This window comes from Parasteatoda tepidariorum, chromosome 7 (genome assembly GCF_043381705.1).
Source record: "Parasteatoda tepidariorum isolate YZ-2023 chromosome 7, CAS_Ptep_4.0, whole genome shotgun sequence".
Classification (NCBI taxonomy): domain Eukaryota; kingdom Metazoa; phylum Arthropoda; class Arachnida; order Araneae; family Theridiidae; genus Parasteatoda; species Parasteatoda tepidariorum.
In genome coordinates, this window is record NC_092210.1 from 73,475,793 (window position 1) to 73,499,591 (window position 23,799).

The following is a 23,799-nucleotide window of genomic DNA, read 5'->3' on the forward strand; positions in this document are numbered from 1 at the left end:
CGCCCTATAAACGGGTGCGACGTATGGTGCGGCAGAGGTCAAATTCTTGGCCATAGATGGCGCCACTGAAAAACAAGAACAATCGCGCCCCCTCTGCCTAAACGTCAACAACAGAGGAAGAAGGCAAAGAAAGTTAAAGCGAAGCGACGGAGAAACGGGGAATCGGGTAAAAGTGAATATATAGACTCCTTATTTGGCGTATTGTAGAAAAGAAATAAATGAAAATATGATTTATTTAAATCTGATTTATTACATGACAGAGATTTTTGTGTCATTTCTCGAGAAGTGAGAACAAAATGTGTAAAAAAAAAATCTTTCTTTTCCTAAGCCAAAATTTTTTTTATTCAACAGTTAACATTTCAAATTAACTGAAGTTCAAGTAGTTTTTACGCAACTTGTCCCTGTTGCGAAGCAACAGAGAACAGATATTGCTTTTCGGAAATAACAAACGCGTGCACCTGAATCTAGATGTTTAAGATCATGTTTGAGCTATAAAACTTTATTTTATCAACTTAATCAACTTCCAGAAAAAGAAAATATTTTTATTGATTAATTTTATTCTTAAATAATAGGGAAATAATTTTACATTTTAGAAATAACCAACTTAACTTACATAGAACAGCTGTCCAGCACGTGGTAGAAAATATGATTTTTTTTCCAATTGAAACTAAATAAATCATTATAATATTTTCAAGTTTCCCTTTTAAACAACAATTTAACCGTACTAATTAGTGAATGTATTACATTTATTCAGCTTTCATACAAAGAAGAAAAAACTCAAATTACTCTTTCGCACGTGGCATCACAAATAATTTTTTTTTCTTGTAACTATAAAACTGAATAAACATTTTACTTTTTCCCAATTTAAATTTATATATTTGCAAAAAGGGCGAATAATATTAAACGAAAATATTGCCCATAGCCCTTTTAAACATTAATTTAGTACGGAAAATCAATTTTAAAATTCTAAGTAGTGATATTCTGAATCTTAAAAAAAGTTATAAGATGCGTTGCTCATTAAAATCTAGTAAAGATTAATAAAAGACAAAATAGTAGTTGTGCATAAAAATTTAGAAATAAATTAAGGGCTATATAATAGCTATAAGGAATTGATAAATATAAATGGAAAAAATATTAAGTGCTGAAAAATGTAAGAAAGGCATTAAAATCCTTTTTAATTCAAAATCTTACTTTAATTACCATCGGTTTCAATTCTTCATAGCTATGAAAAGCTTCATAGCGTTGAAAAAACATCGTTAGAAAAATCATGTAGAGCAGATCTTTTTGCTTATTATCTTCAATGAGATTAATTATTATGATTCAATGCCCTTCATTGACTTAATTAACCCTTTTGAAGGCCGTGGTAAGTATACTTACCACCACGTTTTACCACTTTTAATTTAGGTTTCCATTTTTCAATAGCTTCAGCTTCCTTGAAGTGAGTTTGAATAAAATTGGTAACCATTTGTCACTTTTAAAAAACGTATAAAAGTTATAAAATACATAATTACTGTTGAAGTTTGTAGCATTTAAGGAAATTATTTTATAAATGAAGAAAAATAAAAGTCAGTAAGTTCCTAATAGGTCATGTTAAATATATTTACCACCAAAAAAATGGCATTTTTATAAAATAAATGAGTTTTTTTTTTATATGTCAATTACTGTTTTTAAAACAATTTCAATTCCAAAAATACTTTAATTTACCTTTACTAGAAATAAAGGGTCCGTTAAAGGGTCCTTCTCGCTCTTGTGAAAATGACGGGGTGATGTTTCGCCCTCTATTTCTCACTCCCGTGAATTTTCCGGGCTGGAGTGTTCAGTAGTAACGCGCCAATAAGTATAAAACTAATTCATTTCTTTTGCCCGGAAAACATTTTATTTATCATTTTACACACCAGATGGCAGTACCAGGACATATTTAAGGAAATTGTAGATAGTTTATTTTAAAGTAGATCAGCACAAGGTGTTTGGATGTCAGAAAACAAATAGGCACTTTTATGACGGTTTTCTAGAAAATTAACCGATCGTTAAGGGGTTAAATGCAATTCATCTGTAAACCGTTTGACAAAAAAATGATGGCTCAAAATGGACTCATAATTCGGTCAGCAAAATATTTTGATGAATTAGTTCTTGATGAATTAGTTCATCCACTCTTGTTACGAATACTAAAGTATTCTTTTTAGATGAAGAACAGATAAAAAAAATGAAGTTGTTTTAATGTTATAAGATATTAAAGACCTTCATACAGCATCGTATGTACATTTTCCTAAAAAGTGTGACAGTGCATTTCAAACCAACTAATAGTTATTTATTTCTATTCATTCATTTCGTGATCCACGTGACAAAAAATTCAATCCTTTCTTTATCGTGAGGATTCTAATAAGTTTAAATCGAAAACGGAATAATAATTTATTAGTTACATTTAGAAGTTTAGAAGAGCTGTAATTTTTTTTTTTTTTGGAAATAAAAAACGAAACAGGATTTTGAATTTTGTGACGATCTTATGAGCATCATCCATCAAACCTTATGCTGGTTTAAATAGATGCTTTAGAAACATTGGCTTCATTTTTTTTTATTGATCCTAAGTTCTGAGCAAAATAGAAAAGTTTCCGCAAAAAATTTTACTTTGGCTTGTCTTTTAAGGTAAGAGAATGAACGATAACGTGTTACATTTTGGCGCATATTTGGCAATTTAGGATAAAAGAAGGAGCACTTTTGACTCCTCCTAAGCATACTTTTACGACTAAAAATGGCGATTTGATTGATGCTTGTAGAATGCTGTGGAAAGTGTTTCCTGTTTTAGAAAAAAAAATCGTAGTTTATGTTAGGATATGGTAAAAAAATTTTTGAGGAGGATTTAGTTTGTAAAGGAAAAGTGTTTAGAAAAATGGTTTTTCTTTTGAAAGAAAATTTTTCATTTCTCTTCGAAAATGAACAGATATTTCTTTCTGGCTTATGCATTAAAATTTTTTTTGAAAATTATTTATTTCTAACATTTTAATGAGTTGTAAGGGAAGGGAATTATTATATTTGTTGAATTTAATGAAGAAAGTATTATAATTTTTTACGAGCACCAAGCAACTAAATTTGAAAAGAAAAAACTACAACTTTGCTAGATTAAGAGGAATATTCTAAACTATTCGATGACATTTTGGATATAAGTGTTGTATAAAATATATTAACAGAAAAGGAATTTTAAAAAAAATTACCAACTAGTTAAAAAACAGTTTCTTTACATTTTTTCTTCTAAAAATTAATAATAATTATCTATATTAAAACAAAGACTCTTTTTCAATTATAATAGATAATATAACTTGAAAAATTTATCACAAAGTGTATGATGGAGCGCTTAATCATATTATTTAAAAATTGCTGCAACACGTATGATAAAACTATGATGTTTAATTGAACCATATTTTCATGCTTCTCATACTTGATTACACGGTACTATGGTTCAATGCTACACCTCATTAAAAGTCATAGAGAATTTGCTGATTATTATGGTTCAAACTTCAATAATTTTTTTTTCGTTCTTATAAAAAATTTTAAAAAGAAACTGTGCAGGCATGCTTGAGTTTTGTGTACCAACAGGTAATATTTAATTTTTGAATTGCTTTTATATTTCTATTTGAATTATTTTAGGCACAAAAAGTCCAGAAAGCTAGAATAATTAGTTAAGATTATTTATGTAAATATATTAGGCGGACCGGTAACTAATGTCATTTCGTCTCATTAAATATTCGTTATTCTTAAAAAACAATTATTTTTTTTTCTCGATCCATTTCAATTCCTTTTCGATCCGATATTGAAAGGTTTTTGCTAACGAAGGTGCATACATTATTGATTAAAAATAAAATCTGGAAAACAATTATCAAATGCAACGCAACCACGTTACTTTCCGGTCCACCTAATATTTCAGTTGAATTGAGAATTTTTCATACTTTCGTAAAAAGAGAGGTGATTGCTGCCTTTAACAGTTACATACTAACACCTTAACCTTTAAAACACCAAATTATCTCCCCCACAATATTATCAGCCAGCAGTAAAAAAAGGGGTAGTACGTTGAGAATGTTACTAATTAAATTGTTTTATTACTTTCCCAAAATACACAAATAGATATTTTTAAGAAAGGGACATGTATTGCGAGAACTGAATATTTTGAAGCTTCGAATAAGTCATGTGATGCAAAGCACAAATGTTTAGAATGAAATAATTTTACGACATTATTATTATATTATTTTTTTGCATTTTTCATTTGTAGAAATTTAAATATAGTTTTTCTCCCGTTTGTTCCCAATCATGGTTCTAGTTCTTCATTTAAACTATTTACGTATACAACCCCGTTTAATGAAGTAAACGGGGGGCGTTATTTTTTCATTACGGTAAATACATTCTAAACGTATGTAATAGTAGACAGGTAAAAATCTTCTAACTAATGATAGTTTTTCAATACCATGATACTCCTGCATCAAAGTGAATTCTGCGAAGAAAAATCGTTTTCTTTCTATAATTGGACTACAGTGTTTAATGCTAGAAAACCATTATGAAGATGGAAGAATCAGCTTTTTTTTTTGCATGCATTTCTAAGTGTTTTTACTCTTCATTAAGAGGTGACAAGTATACTTACCATGTCCCGCAGTGTATTGATCTTAAAGACACGATTTACAGCAGAACATCGAAGTCAAGCATCACTGGTGGCGGTCAATAACAAGTGGGTGACCGCTCTGATCAGCCTGCGCTGGGGCAGAGGGTGCCCGATATCAGTCCTCGTTAAACTGTTTTACCGTAAGTGCTTCCCTTTGCGTGCAGGTCGTTGGGCTACCAAAGCAACTTGGCTATCACCTCAGCAGAGGATGTCTTCGGATCATCCTCAAGGATACTTCCCAGACTGTCGCCATTAATCCAGCGTGCAGCTCTAGTGCGACGTAAAGCACCTACCTGCCATCTTCAATTTTTAAACGCCGATGTGAAGAAATACAAAATAAATAAAAAAATTCGTAAAATAGAAGAAAACAAACAATGAAGGGCTTTGTTTACATAAATGTAGGCAATAGTCAAAGTTACCGTGTGCGATCAAGAATAGAGAGTAGCACTGTGAAGCTTCGTCTCTTTGTGCTTTCGTTCTTTGGATTATTTTTCATATCAAGTTTATTTGTAGTTATCAAGACAGAGTGCATAAATTCAGTTATTCATTAGCATATGAGCCAATTCTTTACAGAAGATAAAATTTTAAAACTCTCATTCCCCTTTATATGTATGTAAAAATATACATATATAAAAAAAAATTAAAAAAAAACAGTCTCATTATTCGAATTAATTTTAGGCAATATTCTAAATGAATCTTTTATAAATCAAACTCAATCCTTAATTCAAAAAGTATTTTAACATGGCATTACTAAAAAGAATGACCTTATGAAAAGACTAATTTTAATAAGTTGTTCTATTTGATTTCAGGTGTGTTACGTGAATTAGAGCAATGCATTGAGTAGTGCATGGAGGAGTGCTCGTGCAAGATTGTTCTCGTTGGTGATAGTCGATGTGGTAAGACCTCACTCATTCACAGATTTGTCAGTGATACTCACTCTCAAGTAAGTACTCAACTTCATAATTTTGATCTCAACAAAAAATAAAAACTGAAATTTTATTCACAGAACCAAAACACTTCTGGGAAATCAATGGCGCTTCAAGTAGAAAGTACAATAAAAAATATATCTTAGTACCTTTTTATTAACTCTTTTTCGTGTCTGCAAGAGTGGCATATTTTAATTGAAACTTCGATCATTTTCCAATTTACTAGAGCACTCATGTTGGTACTTTATTTATGTCGCACTAGAGCTGCACCATGGGCTATTGGTGACGATTCGAGAAACATCCCTAAAGATGATCCGAAGATATTTTGATCTTCTGCAGAGTAGATGGCGACCTGCTCGCGAAGTTAAGCTACGGTAGAACAGTTTAACGAGGACCGATACTGCGCACATTCGGTCCCGACTAAGGTTGATCAAAGTGGTCACCTACCCGCTTACTGACCACAACCAGTGATGATTGAATACGATGTTCGACAGAGAACTGTGTCTTTACGATCAGTTCACTGCGGAACTCCCTAGAGTACGCAGATCTCAACTGAAGTAAGTTTCAATTATTTCCTACTTGATACCAGAAGAATTCGTTAGCATTGCATCGTCATTGGGAACTTGTCAATAAAACTTTTGATAATTTTCCGATTAGTTAGGGTGCTAAACGCTGAATTGGAGTTTCTTGATGGATTAAAATACAAGTTCCAAATTTTCTTTGCCAGAATAAGCAGAATTTATATCACCAAACAGATTTAATTTTCAATTAATGTTTTCAAAATTTTTCAACTATCTAGAGAGCTCAAATTTTAACTGGAGCTCTATACCAGGCGTCAATAAAAGTTTAATTTCTTTCCTAAATGATGCAAAAAAAATTTATTGGTTATCAAAATGCGACCACTTTGCAACATAAGATAAGACGGACGAAAATAAAATTGGAAAACTATTCTTTTTAAATAGACTAAAAATATAACAAATAATTTGCTTTTGTGAGAATTAATACAAAAAATAAATAAAAATAAACACGTTGAGTGCGTGACTTTTAATACCACAGAATTTTTTTTACTGTGCCCTTTAAGAGAGATACGCCTTATGTTTTAGATGTGACAAAAGTTAAATTATTTTCTCTTTTTAAGTCAGTCCGCTTTAAAAACATTATTTTAAAATTATTATTTTATTTTTATTTTTACAGTTCGCTAACAAATGGAGGGAAAGGATTTTTGACTTACATATCAGCACTACACCCAATTATGTTAGTCTGGTCGGTAGGGCGCTGGGCCCATGTTCGGGAGTTCGTGGGTTCGAACCTCCCCGGGCGAAGACTCCCCGTGTAGTAAAGTGACTGATGCACGTTAAATCTGTCGAGTCGCAAAAGTCCTCCATGTTCCCATAGCAAATCAATGCCTCTGGGGGTACTGGATTGGAGATCGATCGTTCTCTGATTCAGGTCAAAATTACGATCTGTGAATGATTGAATGGATGTATTAATGGGTCCACCCTATAAACGGGTGGGACGTATGGTGTGGCAGAAGTCGAATTCTTGGCCATAGATGGCGCCACTGGAAAACAAGAACAATCGCACCCCCTCTGCCTAAACAGGTATACGTCAACAACAACCTAATTATGTCATTTAAATCTTTGGATTATATATTAGTTAAGCACTTGGTAAATTGTCAATTTAAGTGTTTCTGTAACACTATCATAGTTTGATAATTTTACAGAATTCTAACTGAGTACCCGTTCTTCGCACGGGTTGAATAAAATAAAAGTAAGGAATCAATATATCAGTACTGAAAAAAAAAACGAAATCATGCTCAATGCTCAAAACTGAAAGGCATATACCGACACAATTAATATAACAGAAGTGTTTTGCTTTTTGGACTGTTTACTTTAATCTTAACTCTTAACATAACTGATCCACATCAGTTTTTAGTATGCTTGCATGATTTTTTATTTTAAATTGGGGAGAGGTAAATAAAAAAAAGCAAAGAACTATTTGTCTCGCCTGCTAATAAATTGGTAATAAAATAGTTCGGATACAACATCTTTTTTCGTTCGGAAAATGTCCCTTACCTGGTTCTTCCACTAAGTTTTTCATTTAATGTAGCTAAAGCAATTTCATTTTTTTATTTAATATCATCTGTTGCCCTTTTTGGTGGCTATACGTTATTAAAGCTAGCAAAATTCATTTTTTTTAGTTTATCCCATTAGAATAGAGATAAAATGTATTTAGCATCCTTGGTCATGATGCTATTGCTCGATGCTAACTCATGATAGTTAAAATTTTCTCAAGTACATATCCCTTCTCATGGGCCGAAAAACACTTACTTCCAAAGTATAGGTGTTAAAAATGCTTAGTATTGATGCTGTTTTAATAATCACGAAATATATCATTATAATACAGTAAAACCTCTCGGCTCCACAGTAAAATGGTCAATACTGGAAATTGGTAGTTCTTAGGGATAACCTCCATTGACTTCAAAACGTTATCGAAGGTATATTATTTTTCGCAAACGATATTAATTTTAGTCAGTGTTATTTTTTTGGTTCTTATTTTCTTGGTTTTTCATGAAAATCGGAAAGAAGGATAAACTTAAGCGTCAATAAAAATGACGCCTACTGATATAATTATGTGTAAAAACAAATTTACCAATTATGAACGATAGAACTACTTCGAATTTTATTTGTTTTTTGCTTAACCCTTTCCTTCCCGCTCCCGTGAAAATGACGGAGTGAGGTTTCACCCTTTATTCCTCGCTCCCGTCATATTTCTGGGCTGGAGTTTTCAGTAGTAACAAGCTAATAAGAATAAAACTAATTAATTTCTTTTGCCCGGAAAGCATTTTATTTCTCATTTTACACACCAGATGGCAGTACCAGGATATTTTTGAGGTAATTGTAGATAGTTTATTTTAAACTAGATATCAGCATAGGATGTTTGGATGTCAAAAGAAAAATAGGCACCTTTATGATCATTTTCTTGAAAATTAACCGATCGTTGAGGGGTTAAGTTCGAATTTAATTTTATATTATAAAAATTAGTTAACTTTAAAGCTTGTTTGTTTGAGATGCTTAGTTTTTTTCAAAAAGAATTCTTTTCTTTCTAATTTAACTTTCAGCTCTGAAAATAAACCATTGATAGCATAGTCTTTAGTACACTCTGATTTATTGCAACATGAGATTGTAGATATCTTTCAGAGATCGTCACAAATAGCTCTCTAAATAAAAGCCTCACATAGTTATTTTCAATTGAATACTTTAATCAAGTTATTTTAATGACCTTTCTATTGTAATTAAACCTGTAGGCTATTCATTACCTCTTTAGAATCCATTCAGTTATAATTTATAATTCTGATATAATAGTTTCACAAGTATATAAGTAAAAAAAAACCTATACAGGACATTTTTTTATTAAAAATTTACTGTTAAAAACGTTAAGAACAATACTAATGAGAAAATTCAAAATGAGCTTTGAAATTTCGTTCTAACGCAACATTACCTCCAAAAAGTTTATGAGACAGACTTCTACAGACAGCACAATTATGCTAAAAATTTTAAACTAAGCTTTGTCTGACATTTTATGTCATTTCTCTTCGAAACTAATTTATCAGAGTCAACTAATTAACGCTACCAGTTCTCCTGAACTCAAAGGCATGATGTAAATTAGAGAAAATAAATTGCTGTTGTAAAAATGATAATTGAGATTTAAATTATGAAACTGGAATGCAAATAACTGTCTGGGAATGCTCTCGGGATAATTTGTTTTCAATTGACTTCTGAATGTCTAAAATTAAAACGCAAGCTTTTCCATGAGCCATTTCAAAATGGAATGTCTAGATGAAAAAGCAAGTAATGTTTAGAACTATTTTTCTCACTAATTATTATAATGAATTTAATTTTGAAATTCTACCGATCGAAATTTTTAAAGAATAGTTCATTGTAAAAGGACTTGATGTAACTATTTTTATGCAATATGACATATTGCGAAAGAAATTTCTACATCAAAATTTCAATTGTATTTTAAACGCAAGAAAACGTGCTGGGGAATTTTATTGAAGAGCATGAAATACAGACTTTAAGAATAATAAAATGAAAAATGAATTGGACAAAATTGTTGTTGTTGTAGTTAATTTACGTCGCACTAGAGCTGCATAATGGGTTATTGGCGACGGTCTGGAAAACATCCCTGAGGATAATCCGAAGACATGCCATCACATTTTTGATCCTCTTCAGAGGGGATGGCACCCCCGCTTCGGTAGCCCGACGACCTGCACGCGAAGTCGAGCACTTTACGGTAGAACAGTTTAACGAGGACCAATACTCACACCCTAGGTCCCTACGCAGAGTAATCCAAGTGGTCACCCACCCGCTCACTGATCGCAGTCAGTGATGCTTGACTTCGGGGATCTTGTTGTTGTTGTTGTTAATTTACGTCGCACTAGAACTGCACAGTGGGCTATTGGCGACGGTCTGGGAAACATCCCGGAGGATGATCCGGAGACATGTCATCCCAATATTGATCCTCTGCATGTCACCCCCGCTTCGGTAGCCCAACGACCTGCGTGCGAAGTCGAGCACTTCGGGGATCTGCTGAGAACCGTGTGAATTGGACAAAATGAAAAAAATCATGAATTGAAAAATAAGAAATATTAATGTGTTTAGATCGGTAAAAAGATTCGAAATAAGCGTAATAAACTCGAAAAAATTTCAATGGAACTCTATTAAAGCGAAAAAAAATCAACGTGACTTTTTATTGCTCATCAATTACAAAAATATATTTTTAAAGGTAAGAAGACTTATTTTAATACTTGTATATCTCAACAAAATTGTTTGTCACGTATCACACCTCTTTCCCCTGCAATCGAGAACTTTGTAATAATTTGTTTCTTAACGACAAGTAATTTGTTATAAATTACAATTATTCTACTGAATGTTACAAAAACTACAATTCATAATTTTTAGTTGATTTAAAAAGAAATTATTAGAGGATATTAAGATTTCTGAGCAAATAACTATTTTAGTTTCAGTTGCTAATGGAATTAGAATTATCGTAGTTATAGTTATTAAAATTTTCTAAATGTAATATCATTTGTCCAAAATCTTGCCACTTTGTTTATATTTTAAAACAAACTCAAAGCACAATATCTTATAAGGTTTTAATTTAGCTTTAATGAAATAAAAAAAATACTATTAAAAGTCACTGAGTTCATAGATTGAGCAAATTTTAAATTTCACGAGAGATCTGTAGATAGTTAATGTAGATAAATAAGTAAAGTCGAAGTTTCAAGACCAGACTGTATCTTGCCATTTAACCAAAAAGTAAATAGTGTTTACTAAAAAACCTAAGTGATCTGCAATTAGCTAAATTTTAATTAAATCTTACTAAAGGTTTAAAAATCTATCGTTTTTTCCTTTAGCTCAATAATTGACACCTAGTACATCAACTCTCAACTTACTGTTGAAGAAAATTTGATAAAAATTTAAATTTTAGTCATACGAGCAGCGATTCACAAAACAATTTAGTCTAATATAAGCTCAAAAAGTACGGATTTTAAAAATATGTAAATCTTCATTTGCTGAGAGATCCTAAAATTTACCATGAAAAAGCAATTTAACAATCTGGTATTCTCCATCGAAATTTTTCCATAAATTTAGGAATTTACATGCTCTCGAAGCAGTTGTCTAGTTTCAGCAGATGGAATGCAGCAATATTCCCCATCATATATCATACTTAAAAATCAATTTTATGAAATATTTCTTTACGATTTAAAATTGTGTTAATCACATTTTATAGTTATTAAAAATCAGTCGAGCTGATGCTTTTTATTCACTTCTGATATTTTATTACTACGTTCTACTAAAATTTTGCCTGAGGTGCGGAATAGAGTAAAGCCGACCACTTTTAGATTAGCTAGAGCACTTCAATTTCTAGCTCCGTATGGCAGGGCAATGAAAGTTTAAAATGTTTCTCTAACATTACAAGCAGAATTTATATAACTATTTTGTAGCTAAAAGGAATTTAACATTTGACTACTTTTAAACAAACATGAAACTTTCTTCAAGAATTTTTTTCGCGGAATTAACCCCCTTTTTCTCGCTCCCGTGAAAATGACGGGGTAAGTTTTCGCTCGCTATTTCTTGCTCCCATGATATTGACGGGCTGGAGTGTTCAGTAGTAATGCGCCAATAAAAATAAAACTAATTCATTTCTTTTGCCCGGAAAGCATTTTATTTCTCATTTTACGCAACAGAGAGCAGTACCAGGATATTTTTAAGGTAATTGTAAATGGTTAGTTTACTTTAAACTAGTTACTAACACTAATCAAATACGTGTATTTGGCAAAATAGACACTTTTAAGACAGTTTTCGTGAAAGTTAACCGATCGTTAAGGGGTTCAATTTAAAAACACATCACTTTCGTACTACTTCGTAGTCTGAAAATTGTAAATTCCAACCTCTTTCAGAAATTAGATGTCTTTAGTTTTAGATTTCATAAAGATTTTTCAGAAGCATTCCTCCAACAGCACATTGTGGGCTATGGTGTCAGGATGGTTAATGCTTAACTTCATGAAAGGCTTGAACTGTAAGGGGGGTCAGCATTGCGTACAAGCCACTTTTACTTCCCGAAAGAGCTGATACCCATTGATTTAATGATTGGTGGGCATCAAGCAGTCCCTGAGGAATAAACTTCAGTCCCTCACAATAGTCCCGACTGAGGAAAGTGTCTAATCTATAACATCGTGGCTAATTCATTTTTAGTCTCTTGAAAAAAATGTAGGTTTTAAAATTTATATTTCATACTTAGCGAAATTCGGCAAAATGTGTTCGAGGTGACTGAAAAAGTTTATATCAGCATTAAAGAAACTAAAAAACACAATGTAAAACAATTTATTTCAAATTAAAATTTCTAATAAGTATTAAAAGTTATTTCGAGAATACATTTACAGACTGGAAAAACTATACAGTTAACAAACAGTAAGTTTCGTTAGCGAAACTTTGTTTGGCACTTTTAGTTAAAGCGAGTAAATAAAATTAAGGACTTGGCAGGGACTGTGAAAACTTTCAATTTAAGTTGTCCATTCTATCGAAATCCGTTTTGGACTTGCACTCAATTCAGCTTGTCTTTAAGCTTTCAAGAAGCATGGCTTTTATCTTGTCTTCACCAACGCCAAAGTCTTTGTCGATCAAATCGACTAACGATTTTTCTTCTGCACCGGTGGGATCAAGTTCTTTCCCATGTAATCTAAAAAGTAAAGATATCACTTAACAAGGGTAAAGATACTGATGCTGAAAGTTAAAAATTCATATATTCATAAACATTTCGAAAATTTAAATATTTTTGCTGCTTATATTGAGTTATTTCCAAAAGTATTACACAGCAATCTGTTCCTTGAATTTAAAATTTGCTCGATAGAACAGAATTTAGTACGCTTAAATTTGTTTTAACGTTTAGAGTATGCGTGTTTCAGAAAAATGCAAGAAATATTTGTATTGGTGCGTTTGATATTAAAATTAAGAGTTTTAAATCGTATTTTATTTAAGTTTGCTGCCTACTATCTATCTATATTATATAAAACGCTAATACGTAAACAATAAAACCGATGATATTTCTTTTCTCGCGCTGGCTACAGTTTTCATTTTTAATTGATTGGATTCGGCGCGCAAGAGCACGTAGTGAGCAACCAGATAACAATAACCAGAGTGAGCATTATCAGGTTGTTCAATTCAGATTCATGCACTAAAAACATGACAATATTTAATTTAAACTCAATTAGGAATTAATTAATTAATTGAAGTGAGAATGCTTTAAAAGGCCGCTGTTGAATTGATATTTTTCTACTGGGAGCTACCTAAACGTCTAAAAAACGTTTAAGTGTTTGTATTGAATGCATTGAATTTTTTTATATTTCGCGTTTATTTATGCATTGAATTTTCACGCTTTAAAATGCAGAATATTAGTGAAGCAATATTTGATAATTTATTTTGCTAATATGTTTCTTATTTAGCTAATGTTTTGATTTTTTCACCATGTACAATCTAAATAGCTAATATACTTTTTTAAAAGCCAATAAGAACATTGGTAGAATTCTTCTACATAAGTACAATACTATGTCTTTGATGATAAAATACTATGTCTTTGATGATAATATATTATGTCTTTGTGCTAGAACATTGTGTTCATTGGCGAGCGAGAGCAGCGAACCATGGTGTACGGCGTGAACCACATAGGATTGCGTAGCAATTCTCGGGGGATGGCGAGCGTTAGCGAGCAGGGGGCGGAGCCTCCTAGTTCTAAATTAAAAGCGTGGTCAACTGAATGCTTGTGAACCACGAGTACTGAAATAAAAGCACTTTTACAAAATTTATGTTTTAGCAAATGTTTAAGTATTACAATAAAGTTATAAAATTAGTAAATTATCATTCCTCAAACCAAAGAGAATTTTAAAAATGACATACTGACAATTTTGACTCATTTTACAGAAGATTTAAGAAATTTAAGTTTTTTTATTTGACGGATGTAATAAACTTCAAAGGGGTAAAAAACTACGATATTTTATTTTAATGTTTTGCGCAGAAAAAGCTACCATTCAACCAGATAGAGACTTTCACATATCAGACTGCTACAATTCCGAATGGTTAGAAATAAACTGCGCAAAGATGTAGAAATGCATTTCTTTTAAATCAAAAGTTAAAAAAAATGTTAACACGTTGAAGGTAGTATGATAAACGAATGTGTGTGATCTTTAGAAATAAAATGACAAATGAAAATATTTTAAAAATTTGAGAGCTTTTGTAATTCTAAAGCGAAAAAACTAAAACGTCAAAAAGAACAAATTTAAATTTAGAAAGGTCAAATTTAACATGACATTTAAAATCTGAATATTTTCTGGGATTTTTTTAAAACACATGCAATGAAAGCAGAAAAAGGAAATAGTTTAACTTGTTACTTACTCCATTTTTACTGGCTCTTTCTTTATGATAGCCTTTTCCCTGATGATTTCAACAGGAACCTTGATAGGTTTTGGAATTGGAAACGGTACAGCTTTCAATATAGGAACAAACACTGGTTTCTTCACAGGAATTGGTATTTTGACTTTCACAAATTTTGGAATAGGCACTGGAACTGGTTTCTTGTAGAAAGTTGGCTTATATATTTTCACAGGTTTCGGTACCATGAACGGCTTTGGAAATGGGACAGGCTTTGGGATTTTTACTATTTTTGGATAGGGTACAATTTTAGGAATCATTTTCACTTTTTTCACAATAACAGGTATCGGCACTTTCTTAGGTACAGGTATTTTTTTCATAACTGGAACAATTTTTGGAATTTTCACTATTTTCGGTATAGGAACAAGGTGTGGTACAGGAACAGATGTAGGTTTCTCTTTAATAACAATGTGAATAGGTTGCTTAACGATCTTCGGAATTGGTTTTGGAAAAGGTTTAAATATTGGTACTGGTATAGGTTTCGGCACGGGAATAAACTTTTTCTTAATGTAGGGTTTTGGAACTGGAATAGGAACTGGCTTTTTTACAAAGTAAGGTTTAAATACTTTGACAGGCTTAGGTTTCATGTAAGGACTTGGAACCGGAATAAACTTTGGAACTTTTACAATCTTTGGAATAGGTACGAATTTCGGTATGGGCTTTATTTTGGTTACAACATGAGGAACTGGATACGGTTTTTTGATGAAGATAGGTTTCTTAACAGGCACCAATTTTGGCAATTTTACAATCTTTGGAACTGGCACAAATTTCGGAACGGGAATCCTCTTTGGTTTTTCCTTGATTACAATATGTATGGGTTGTTTTACAACCTTTGGTACAGGGATTGGCATAGGTACAAACTTAGGAATGAATACTTTTTTTGGCACCGGAACCGGTACTTTCTTTTTGTAAAATTTTGGTACTGGGACTGGAAACAACTTTGGTACTGGAACTGGCTTTGGTATGGGAACTTCTTTCTTGTAAAAGTAAGGTTTTGGTACTGGTATCTTTTTTATAACTTTCACTGGTTTAGGAATCAAAACTTTCTTCGGTATGAGTTTGAATTTTGGCACAAAGTAAGGAACTGGCAGTGGTTTTAAGACTGGTACTTTTTTTAAAACCGGAACAACTTTTGGTACGGGAACGTAGTGCTTCACAGGATATGGATGCGGCACCTTAATTAAATTTGGCTTATCTCTGATTATAATTTTAACTGGCTGAACAGTCCAATCTTCTTTGGTTCCTCCTTTTGGTATCCCAAGATCTAAACTTCTTGCACTCCTAGTGTTTCCTTTGGGTTTCGGTGAAAGTTCTTCATCTAATAATGAGACGGAGAATCCGCAGAGTGAAAAGAGTAATAAAATCTGGTAAGCTTTCATCTTACCTGAAAAAAAAGGACTGAAAATTAAGAAAATGAAAATGGTCACATTAAAAATGCTTTAATTTTCTTGATACGATAATACGCATATTTTAGAACATTTTTTTAAAAAATGATTAAAATTACTGAATTTGTCGCATACACCAAAAAAATATTTCATAACCGGCTTTGAGCAGGCGACAAAATTATGAGTTGTACGACTGTCAATCAACTATCAGACAACTCCGTAGTCTTGTAATTTTGAACCAAACTATCAGAAGACCCAGGGAACTCCTAGATCAAGCGCTAGAACAAATTACCCTTCGTGGAGGACTTTTCGATGGAACTATCAAATATATTTTAATGATTCTTTGGAATCATGGGTTAGAATCCGCTTACCGTCGGTTTAATGGGAGGTTTTGATGGAACTAACCCTGATTTGTGTTACATGAATAAGAAAACCACGAAACCCTCACATCATAATACCGACGGTAAGCGGATTCTAACCCATGATATGCTTACCACCAAAGACATTTCAATTCACCACTGTGGTAGGAGCGAGTAGGGAGCGGAATTCGTATTAACCAGACAACGTTGGGACACGAACCTAAGTTACCTCATTTTGAGGCGAATGATTTATCCCTCGACATAGTTAGCAAAAAGTTTGAAAAATTACCATGGACACCATCATTATTAAAACAAAGATACAGGGCAAGGCAAAGTTGCTCAATAAAATACCTTTATATAATTATATTTTTTCTAATTTTTAGTATTAGAGTAACTATTATTTAAAAATTTAAATTGAACGAGATAAGGTAGTTGTTTCCTTCATTACGCTTCAGTTCATTTTTCAGATATTAAATTATTTTTATTGCGAAGAAACAAAAGTCAGATACTTCTCAACTGCCTTGTTGACCTACAGACAAACTANTAAGTTACCTCATTTTGAGGCGAATGATTTATCCCTCGACATAGTTAGCAAAAAGTTTGAAAAATTACCATGGACACCATCATTATTAAAACAAAGATACAGGGCAAGGCAAAGTTGCTCAATAAAATACCTTTATATAATTATATTTTTTCTAATTTTTAGTATTAGAGTAACTATTATTTAAAAATTTAAATTGAACGAGATAGGTAGTGGTTTCCTTCATTACGTTTCAGTTGATTTTTCAGATATTAAATTATTTTTATTGCGACGAAACAAAGGTCAGATACTTCTCAACTGTCTTGTTGACCCACAGATAAACTAGAAACATTGGACCCAGAAGTGGATCTTTAAAACAATGAACTGTTTGCTATCATGGAAATTTTAAACTTACTGATTTTGTTATTCTGCAACTTTAGTGGCGAATTTAGACAATTTGAGTCCCTTTTTAGATTACTGAATTTAATTTTGCAAATTATTAGAATAGACGATAACGTTGCTATCTGAAATACGCAAGAAATTTTCTTTTTATTTTAATAAAAAAAGTAGTTACAGCTGCTTAATGATCTGCCGTCGCTTACACAACTGAAACCACATAAATTAAACGCATGATGGTGAGCCTGGTTCTTTATTTTTAAACATGCAAAGGAAATATGCTTTTTGGAATATTTTTATAAATAAATGAAGCAGTATATGAGAATTTTAAGGTATGCGACTTAAGCCCAATATTTACTTTTTAATACTGGTTAGCTTCAATACCTGGTAAAATTCTATCCTTTATTTTTGCTTAAAACAAATGTTTTAGAAAAATTTTAAACGTAAAATAACTGTTGATCCGAAGTTTACAATATTTTATATTTTAAGTGAATTGCCTTAAATGAGCAAATATTTTTAATCGAAAAGTAGCGTTATGTATAGCCCAAATGACTACATTTAATTTTAAAATGTTTGTTCAAGAAAATGCACAAAAACTAATTTGCGGATATGGTGTCTGTGGGGAGAGTAGAATTCGACAATGTCAACCTTCATCTACGAACAGGTACTCGACCATAGAATCGAGTTAACACTTCTTATATACTATTGAATTGGAATTGTATTTTTGTAGTGGTAGATACTACAGAACTCCCCCCCCCCAGAATTATAGTTTTGATAGAATTCGATGAAGGGATACCACTAGTTGTATCATTGCTGTTTCGCGAGAAACTGGGAGAGCTGTATTAAGATCACCTTGCTTTTGCTGATCGTGAGAGCTGTATTAAGTACACGGTCGTGGTTGCTTTTGTGTTGCCATTAGCAGTCGAGTGTATGCAGGCTAACGTTGTGTGAGATCGAGACTGAGTAGTGAGGAGATGGATAATGTCGCAGTCACAAGTAAACTGTCCAATGCGGACAATCCATCGAGGTAGGTGCTTTCAAATCAAAGTGGGCGTTACTGTCAAAGTAGGCGTGTTCTCTCGTCCGAAGATCACCAATGTGGAAAGAGTAGAATTCGACAATGTCAACCTTTATCTATGAAAAGGTACTCCACCATACAATCTAGTTAACAAGTCTTGCATACTATTGAATTGGAATTTTATTTTTGTACTAGTCGACACACTACAGAGTATAAATAGAAAGATTATAGCTGTGACAACTGGTACTTTGAGATAAAAAGCTAACGTTATCACAGTTATCAATTTAGTTTTGCAGAATGCAGACACAAAACATCTTTAGTAAATGTATAATTTTTAAGCTTATTTCTTTAAAACTTGAATTTAGAAAACTTTGTGGTACGTGGTATTTTTAATTACGGATGTCAGTTTAAGCAAATACTAATTAGTAAATGGGACACAATATATAAATTTTTCCATAACTTAAGTATTAATTAGCAGTTATTAAAACAGAAGTACTTTAAAGGTATATTCAAAGTTTCAAAATTTAGAAGTGATTATGTAATGAAGTACATAGAATTATTGAAAATTTAAATTTCAAAGGATTGCACAAGTGAAAAATAAAATCCTAATTTGTAGGAAGAAATGTAAGCAAATTTCCTGCGACATGAGCAAATCACATTTACTCACTAAACATACAATCACAATTTAATATTAATTATAAGACCAGTATTATTACCAGTATTTAATATTACGTACCAGTATTTAGAATTAATATTAAGTACCAAGAATACTATATTATACCAAGAATACTATATGGTACTCAAGTACCATTTAATATTCATTATTATGCATTGCTTCAATTTATAAAATTTTAATGTTTTAATAATGCAAGATATATTTTACGGCTGGCTTTAATAAGGTATGTACATAAAACATCCCTTATTTTATTCTCGAAGAAATAAAAAATGGATTTTTGCTAAACGTTTTTTGAATCTGATGTTATACAATTTTATAAGTTTGCTTAGGTGTCCAAATATATTAGTTTATAAAGAAATCAAAAATTGGGTCTAGTGAATATTAAGTATTGATATAACTAATAGTTAAAATAACAGTTTTAATTTCAAATTGCAATTTACATTCTTTTCGGATTTTTGCTATTAGTTTAAAAAAAAGTTTGATATTAACTTTACAAATTGTATTTGCATTTAACTTTATTTTTAATTTAAACATTAAATATATTTTTCACTTATAATAAGCACACTAGTAGATATATTCTAAATTTAATACACTTGTCTTTATCATGATACGCTGACACTGAATTTTAAAAAAATATGATCAATAAAAAAATATTTTTTAAACATAACTTTGAATTTAATTAGGGAAAATGAAACCATATAATTTAGCAAAGAACATAATTTGATGATCTTTGAAATAGAAGACATTTTTCCTCAAAAAATATAAATTTTGATTTTGCTAAAAAATATAAAGGGTTTTTGCAATAAGTGAAGAAATTAAAAATGAATAAATTGCTAGAATAATAAATACATGTATGCAAATCAGAATTTGGTATACATTACGATACTCTTTATTAAAAGATCTTTCCTTATATTCAGTTTTTGAATAAATTTTAGACAAAATTTTCTGCAAAACATTCAAAACTATAGTTAAAATTACAAGAAATATTTACGCTTAAACAAAGTTTGTTTTTTTCACAATCAGAAATATTTATTTATACCAACAGATTACTGTTTAAACGCAAATTAAATTTAAGAATCCAACCTATTTTCAGATGTCAAATAAACTCATAAAACAGATGTAGTTTCATAAATTGCATTAATTTCTCACGTTTTTGAGCCCTTAAAAAGGTTTCTGATTAAATTAAACTAGAGATTAATCCAAATTTTATGTCTGTCATAATTCGGCTAAGGGCTATTTGTTAAACAGAATCAAAGATTCTGCTATGTGTTTAAATAGCTTTAAAATAGAAATCTATAGAATAAAACATTAGAATATTGATATTTTATATTTTAACGAAAATATTTTGTATTGAATACGGAAAGTCATATTTCAAAATTCGACTTTCATTTCTTAATTTAGAACATAAGTCATTTGAATTTATATATAGAAAAGAAATTAGAAGAAACCTCACTAGTAAATTATTCCAATTATATAGATAAGCGTGCGAGAACAAATATGTAAAACGGCAAAGGATGTAAATATAACTTGATACAAGCTGATTCTAAAAAATTAGTACTACTGAACTTTACCTATTTTTATTTGTTGAATAAATTAAACTGAATTATAATATTTTTAATAAAATGCACGCATACCTTTATTTTATGTTTCTCCGATGCACTTTCAAGAGTCGTTCATTTCATTCCGTTAAAATCTATATCCCCCAGAGAACTCAAAAACTTTTCAAACTCTTTCCTCCAATTCCCGTAAGCATGTGAATAATATCGATAATGATGAAATACTCAAACGGCATCACGGTTACAGCTATCGAATAATTGCATTGCTTTTTACTGAAATTCTCCCCCCGAACGGCAAACTTTTAAATTTTGAAAAATGAGCTTTCAAATTCCTTTGAGCGCAGTAAACTTGCTGTGTTTGCAATTACATTTCTTTTAAAGAAAAGATTCACTGAATAATGATGAGCGATTAGGGCGAGGGATTAAAGAACTTATCGTTCACTGAAACTTTCTCTACTTAAATTGTTCCCCAACTACATTAGAAATATATTTATAGAATTCGCAGTAGTTTACTTAAAATTGTGCATCACGATCTCAAAATATTTTATGTCTTGAGAATTATTGAAATCCTTGCGTTTTAATTAGAATAAAACTACAATATGAGAATTATATTTGCTTAGATTTATAGTATTTCACTTGATTATTAATTCTCTGTCGCATAGTAGATGTGGTGGTTCAGGTTCGATGCCCCATGTTAAATGCTGAGTTTCTGATCTGTGATTTTGGTGCGCAAATCAAAGATGATTTCTGATGTACATTAGTATCTTAGCATATGCATCTTAGATCAGAAGATTGCGAGTTCGAAATGAATTCCGGATTAATATCTATGCTAAACTCGACTCCAGTTTCAACAATAAGTGCTTGTATGCTGCCTGCTTGTAAATACTCCCACCCAGACGCCGAACAGAGTCTGGTTCTATGTTAAAGGATGCGTTAAAAATAGATACCGGATTGGTATGCACTATAATAGTATCAGTATGAAGCGTGGAATGGTCAGTAGCGCAGCGGACTACTAAGTAAAGAAATTTGTTGAAAGAGAGGTTCTAAGTTCGTTACCGTTCAAAGTTTGTCCCGCAGTGATCGTTGAGACACGGCTCCCAGCAGATCACCGAAGTCAAGCAGCACTGGTTGCGGTCAGTGTGCGAGTGGGTGACCACTTGGATCAGTCTGCGTAGGGACTGAGGGTGTGCGGTATTGGTCCTCGTTAAACTGCTCTACCGTAAAGTGCTCAACTTCGCGTTCAGTTCGTCGGGTTACCGAAGCGGGGGTGCCATCCTCTCTGCAGAGGATCAAAATTGTGATGGCAAGTCTTCGGATCATCCTCGGGGATGCTTCCCAGACCGTCACCAACAGCCCATTATGCAGCTCTAGTGCTATGTAAACGAACTGCAACAACAAGAAGATATTTCGTTCTAAATACCAAAATATGGGGCCTCCGTATCCGAGCTGTATCGCCCGCCAAATGCTGTGCAAAGCATGGAGGTAGCGGGTTCGAATTCCACTGTTACCCTGGATGTATCTTCATGCTGTTTTTCTCTGTATTGTGCTATCTGTCCTTCTATTGACAAAGGTTTATAAACCTAAATTAAGCACACTAGCCTGCAAATGTATGTAATTCCAATCAAACAATAAATAAACCTAAATATTTTAAAGATGATCTTTATTTCACATGTAATTTATATTTTCAAGCTTATTTTTCTTTTTACTATTCCTACTACTTATAATAAATATTTAATTTTTTAAAAATCACAAAACATGGAGGAAATAAAATTGTAATTCTCCCTCATGGACGCAAATGTGCTGTGTTTAGTGACATTGTATTTCCATTTTAAACATGCAATTAGAGGAATCTTGTTCTTCCACCAAAACTTCTAAAATATAAAGATTGCTGACCTATTTTCTGGTAACATGTGGTAACTTTAGTTTTCTTTTTGAAATTTTCTTCTGAATTTTATGTTATCTCTTTTTTAGTTTCATTAAGGATAAGTCATTTAACTGAGCAAAGTTACAAGGTTTATATACAAGTTACAAGGTTATTATAAAGAATATATAAATCTGTAAGATTGTGGGCCAATTGTAAACAATTATAGCAAGCTGTAAAATATTCAAAGAAAGAAAATAAAAGGCAGAACAAGAGCAGTTTTAACGGAGGAATCGAACCAGCTACCTTCAATGTTCAGGGAATTTCGAGAACGTCTGACAGCAGTTACATTTCCTCAACTTTTTCCTTTGATACAAATAAAAAAAGTGCATGACTCCATAAAATATGTGCTACAGTCATACATTTGCCAAATTTCTCAAAGATATAAATAGATCAAAATAGTATAACCAGACGAAATGTTATTCAGAATAATTAGTTTAATTTTTTACATAATGAACAAGTTTTTATCATCGAATTTTTAAAAATAAAAATGATTGCCGTAGAATATGGGTTTTTCAATTTATTTATTTTGAAACGTTTTTCTTTAATTTCATCTTAACAACTTTGCTCTTAAGCAAATTATGCTCTCAAACAAATTCCACTCTTTTGAAAAACTGAAGAACTGAGAGAATGAACTATTGTAGCGTATCAGTAAAATGCATACAAGATTACGGCTTCAATCGAAGCTGCTACCTCAGAAATTTGGATCATTAGGAGGAGAGGTAATAACTCCCAGCCATGATAGACGCTAATAAGAACGTAGTTGAATATTAAAAACATTTAACCCCTTAACGATCGGTTAATTTTCAAGAAAACAGTCATAAAAGTGTCTATTATTTTGACTTTTGTGTTTGTATTACGTATTTGATAAGTGCAAACATCTAGTTTAAAATAAACTAACTATCTACGATTACCTTAAAAATATCCTGGTGCTGCCATCTGGTGTGTAAAATGTGAAATAAAATGTTTTCTGGGCAAAAGAAATGAATTGGTTTTATTCTTATTGGCGCGTTACTACTGAACAGTTCACCCCGTTAATATCACGGGAGCGAGAAATAGAGGGGAAACCTCATCCTGTCATTTTCACGGGAGCGAGAAGGAAGGGGTTAAATAAATCCGTTCCTTAGAGAGAAAATCAAATCCAATTTTGATTTGATTGTTAACTAAAGTATTTGACGACAGTTTGGGATCTATCCTTAGTGATAATTCGAAGACAATACTGGCGTATGCACGCACAACACTAATACAATTTTGATCGGAGAGTTTTTTTTCTTCCAATGCCCACCTGTGTTAACATTTTTCGTCAATTCAGGCATTTACAGGGCAGATTTGCTGGCCTCTCTTTCAGAGGCACCATATATTAGGTGGGAAAACGTTGCTCCCACAGTAAGGACCCATACACAGACC

General features: G+C 31.9%; 2 protein-coding genes across 2 annotated transcripts in view; one reads left to right on the plus strand and one right to left on the minus strand.

Annotated features, from left to right (window-relative positions):
- The window catches only part of LOC107457525 (rho-related GTP-binding protein RhoE-like), a 250,055-nt gene that overhangs the window by 158,038 nt on the left and 68,218 nt on the right, over window positions 1-23,799 (plus strand). Inside the window, exon 2 of the mRNA XM_071183629.1 lies at window positions 5,455-5,588. Within this exon, the coding sequence (XP_071039730.1) occupies window positions 5,493-5,588 (96 nt within the window). The 5' untranslated portion in view covers window positions 5,455-5,492. The remainder of the gene's footprint in view (window positions 1-5,454; window positions 5,589-23,799) is intronic.
- LOC107457530 (uncharacterized) lies at window positions 12,446-20,705 on the minus strand. Its single transcript, XM_016075700.3, has 3 exons — window positions 20,550-20,705; window positions 14,526-15,945; window positions 12,446-12,816 (listed from the first exon to the last, which is right to left on the minus strand). The coding sequence occupies exons 2-3, from the start codon at window positions 15,938-15,940 to the stop codon at window positions 12,687-12,689; spliced, it is 1,545 nt and encodes a 514-aa protein (XP_015931186.2). The 5' UTR covers window positions 15,941-15,945; window positions 20,550-20,705; the 3' UTR covers window positions 12,446-12,686.

Coding starts and splice junctions, on each gene's coding strand:
- LOC107457530 (XM_016075700.3), bottom strand. CDS start 15,940: ATGAAAGCTTACCAGATTTTATTACTCTTTTCACTCTGCGGATTCTCC. Junction 12,817..14,525: donor AAAGAGCCAGTAAAAATGGA/GTAAGTAACAAG, acceptor TTTACTTTTTAG/ATTACATGGGAAAGAACTTG.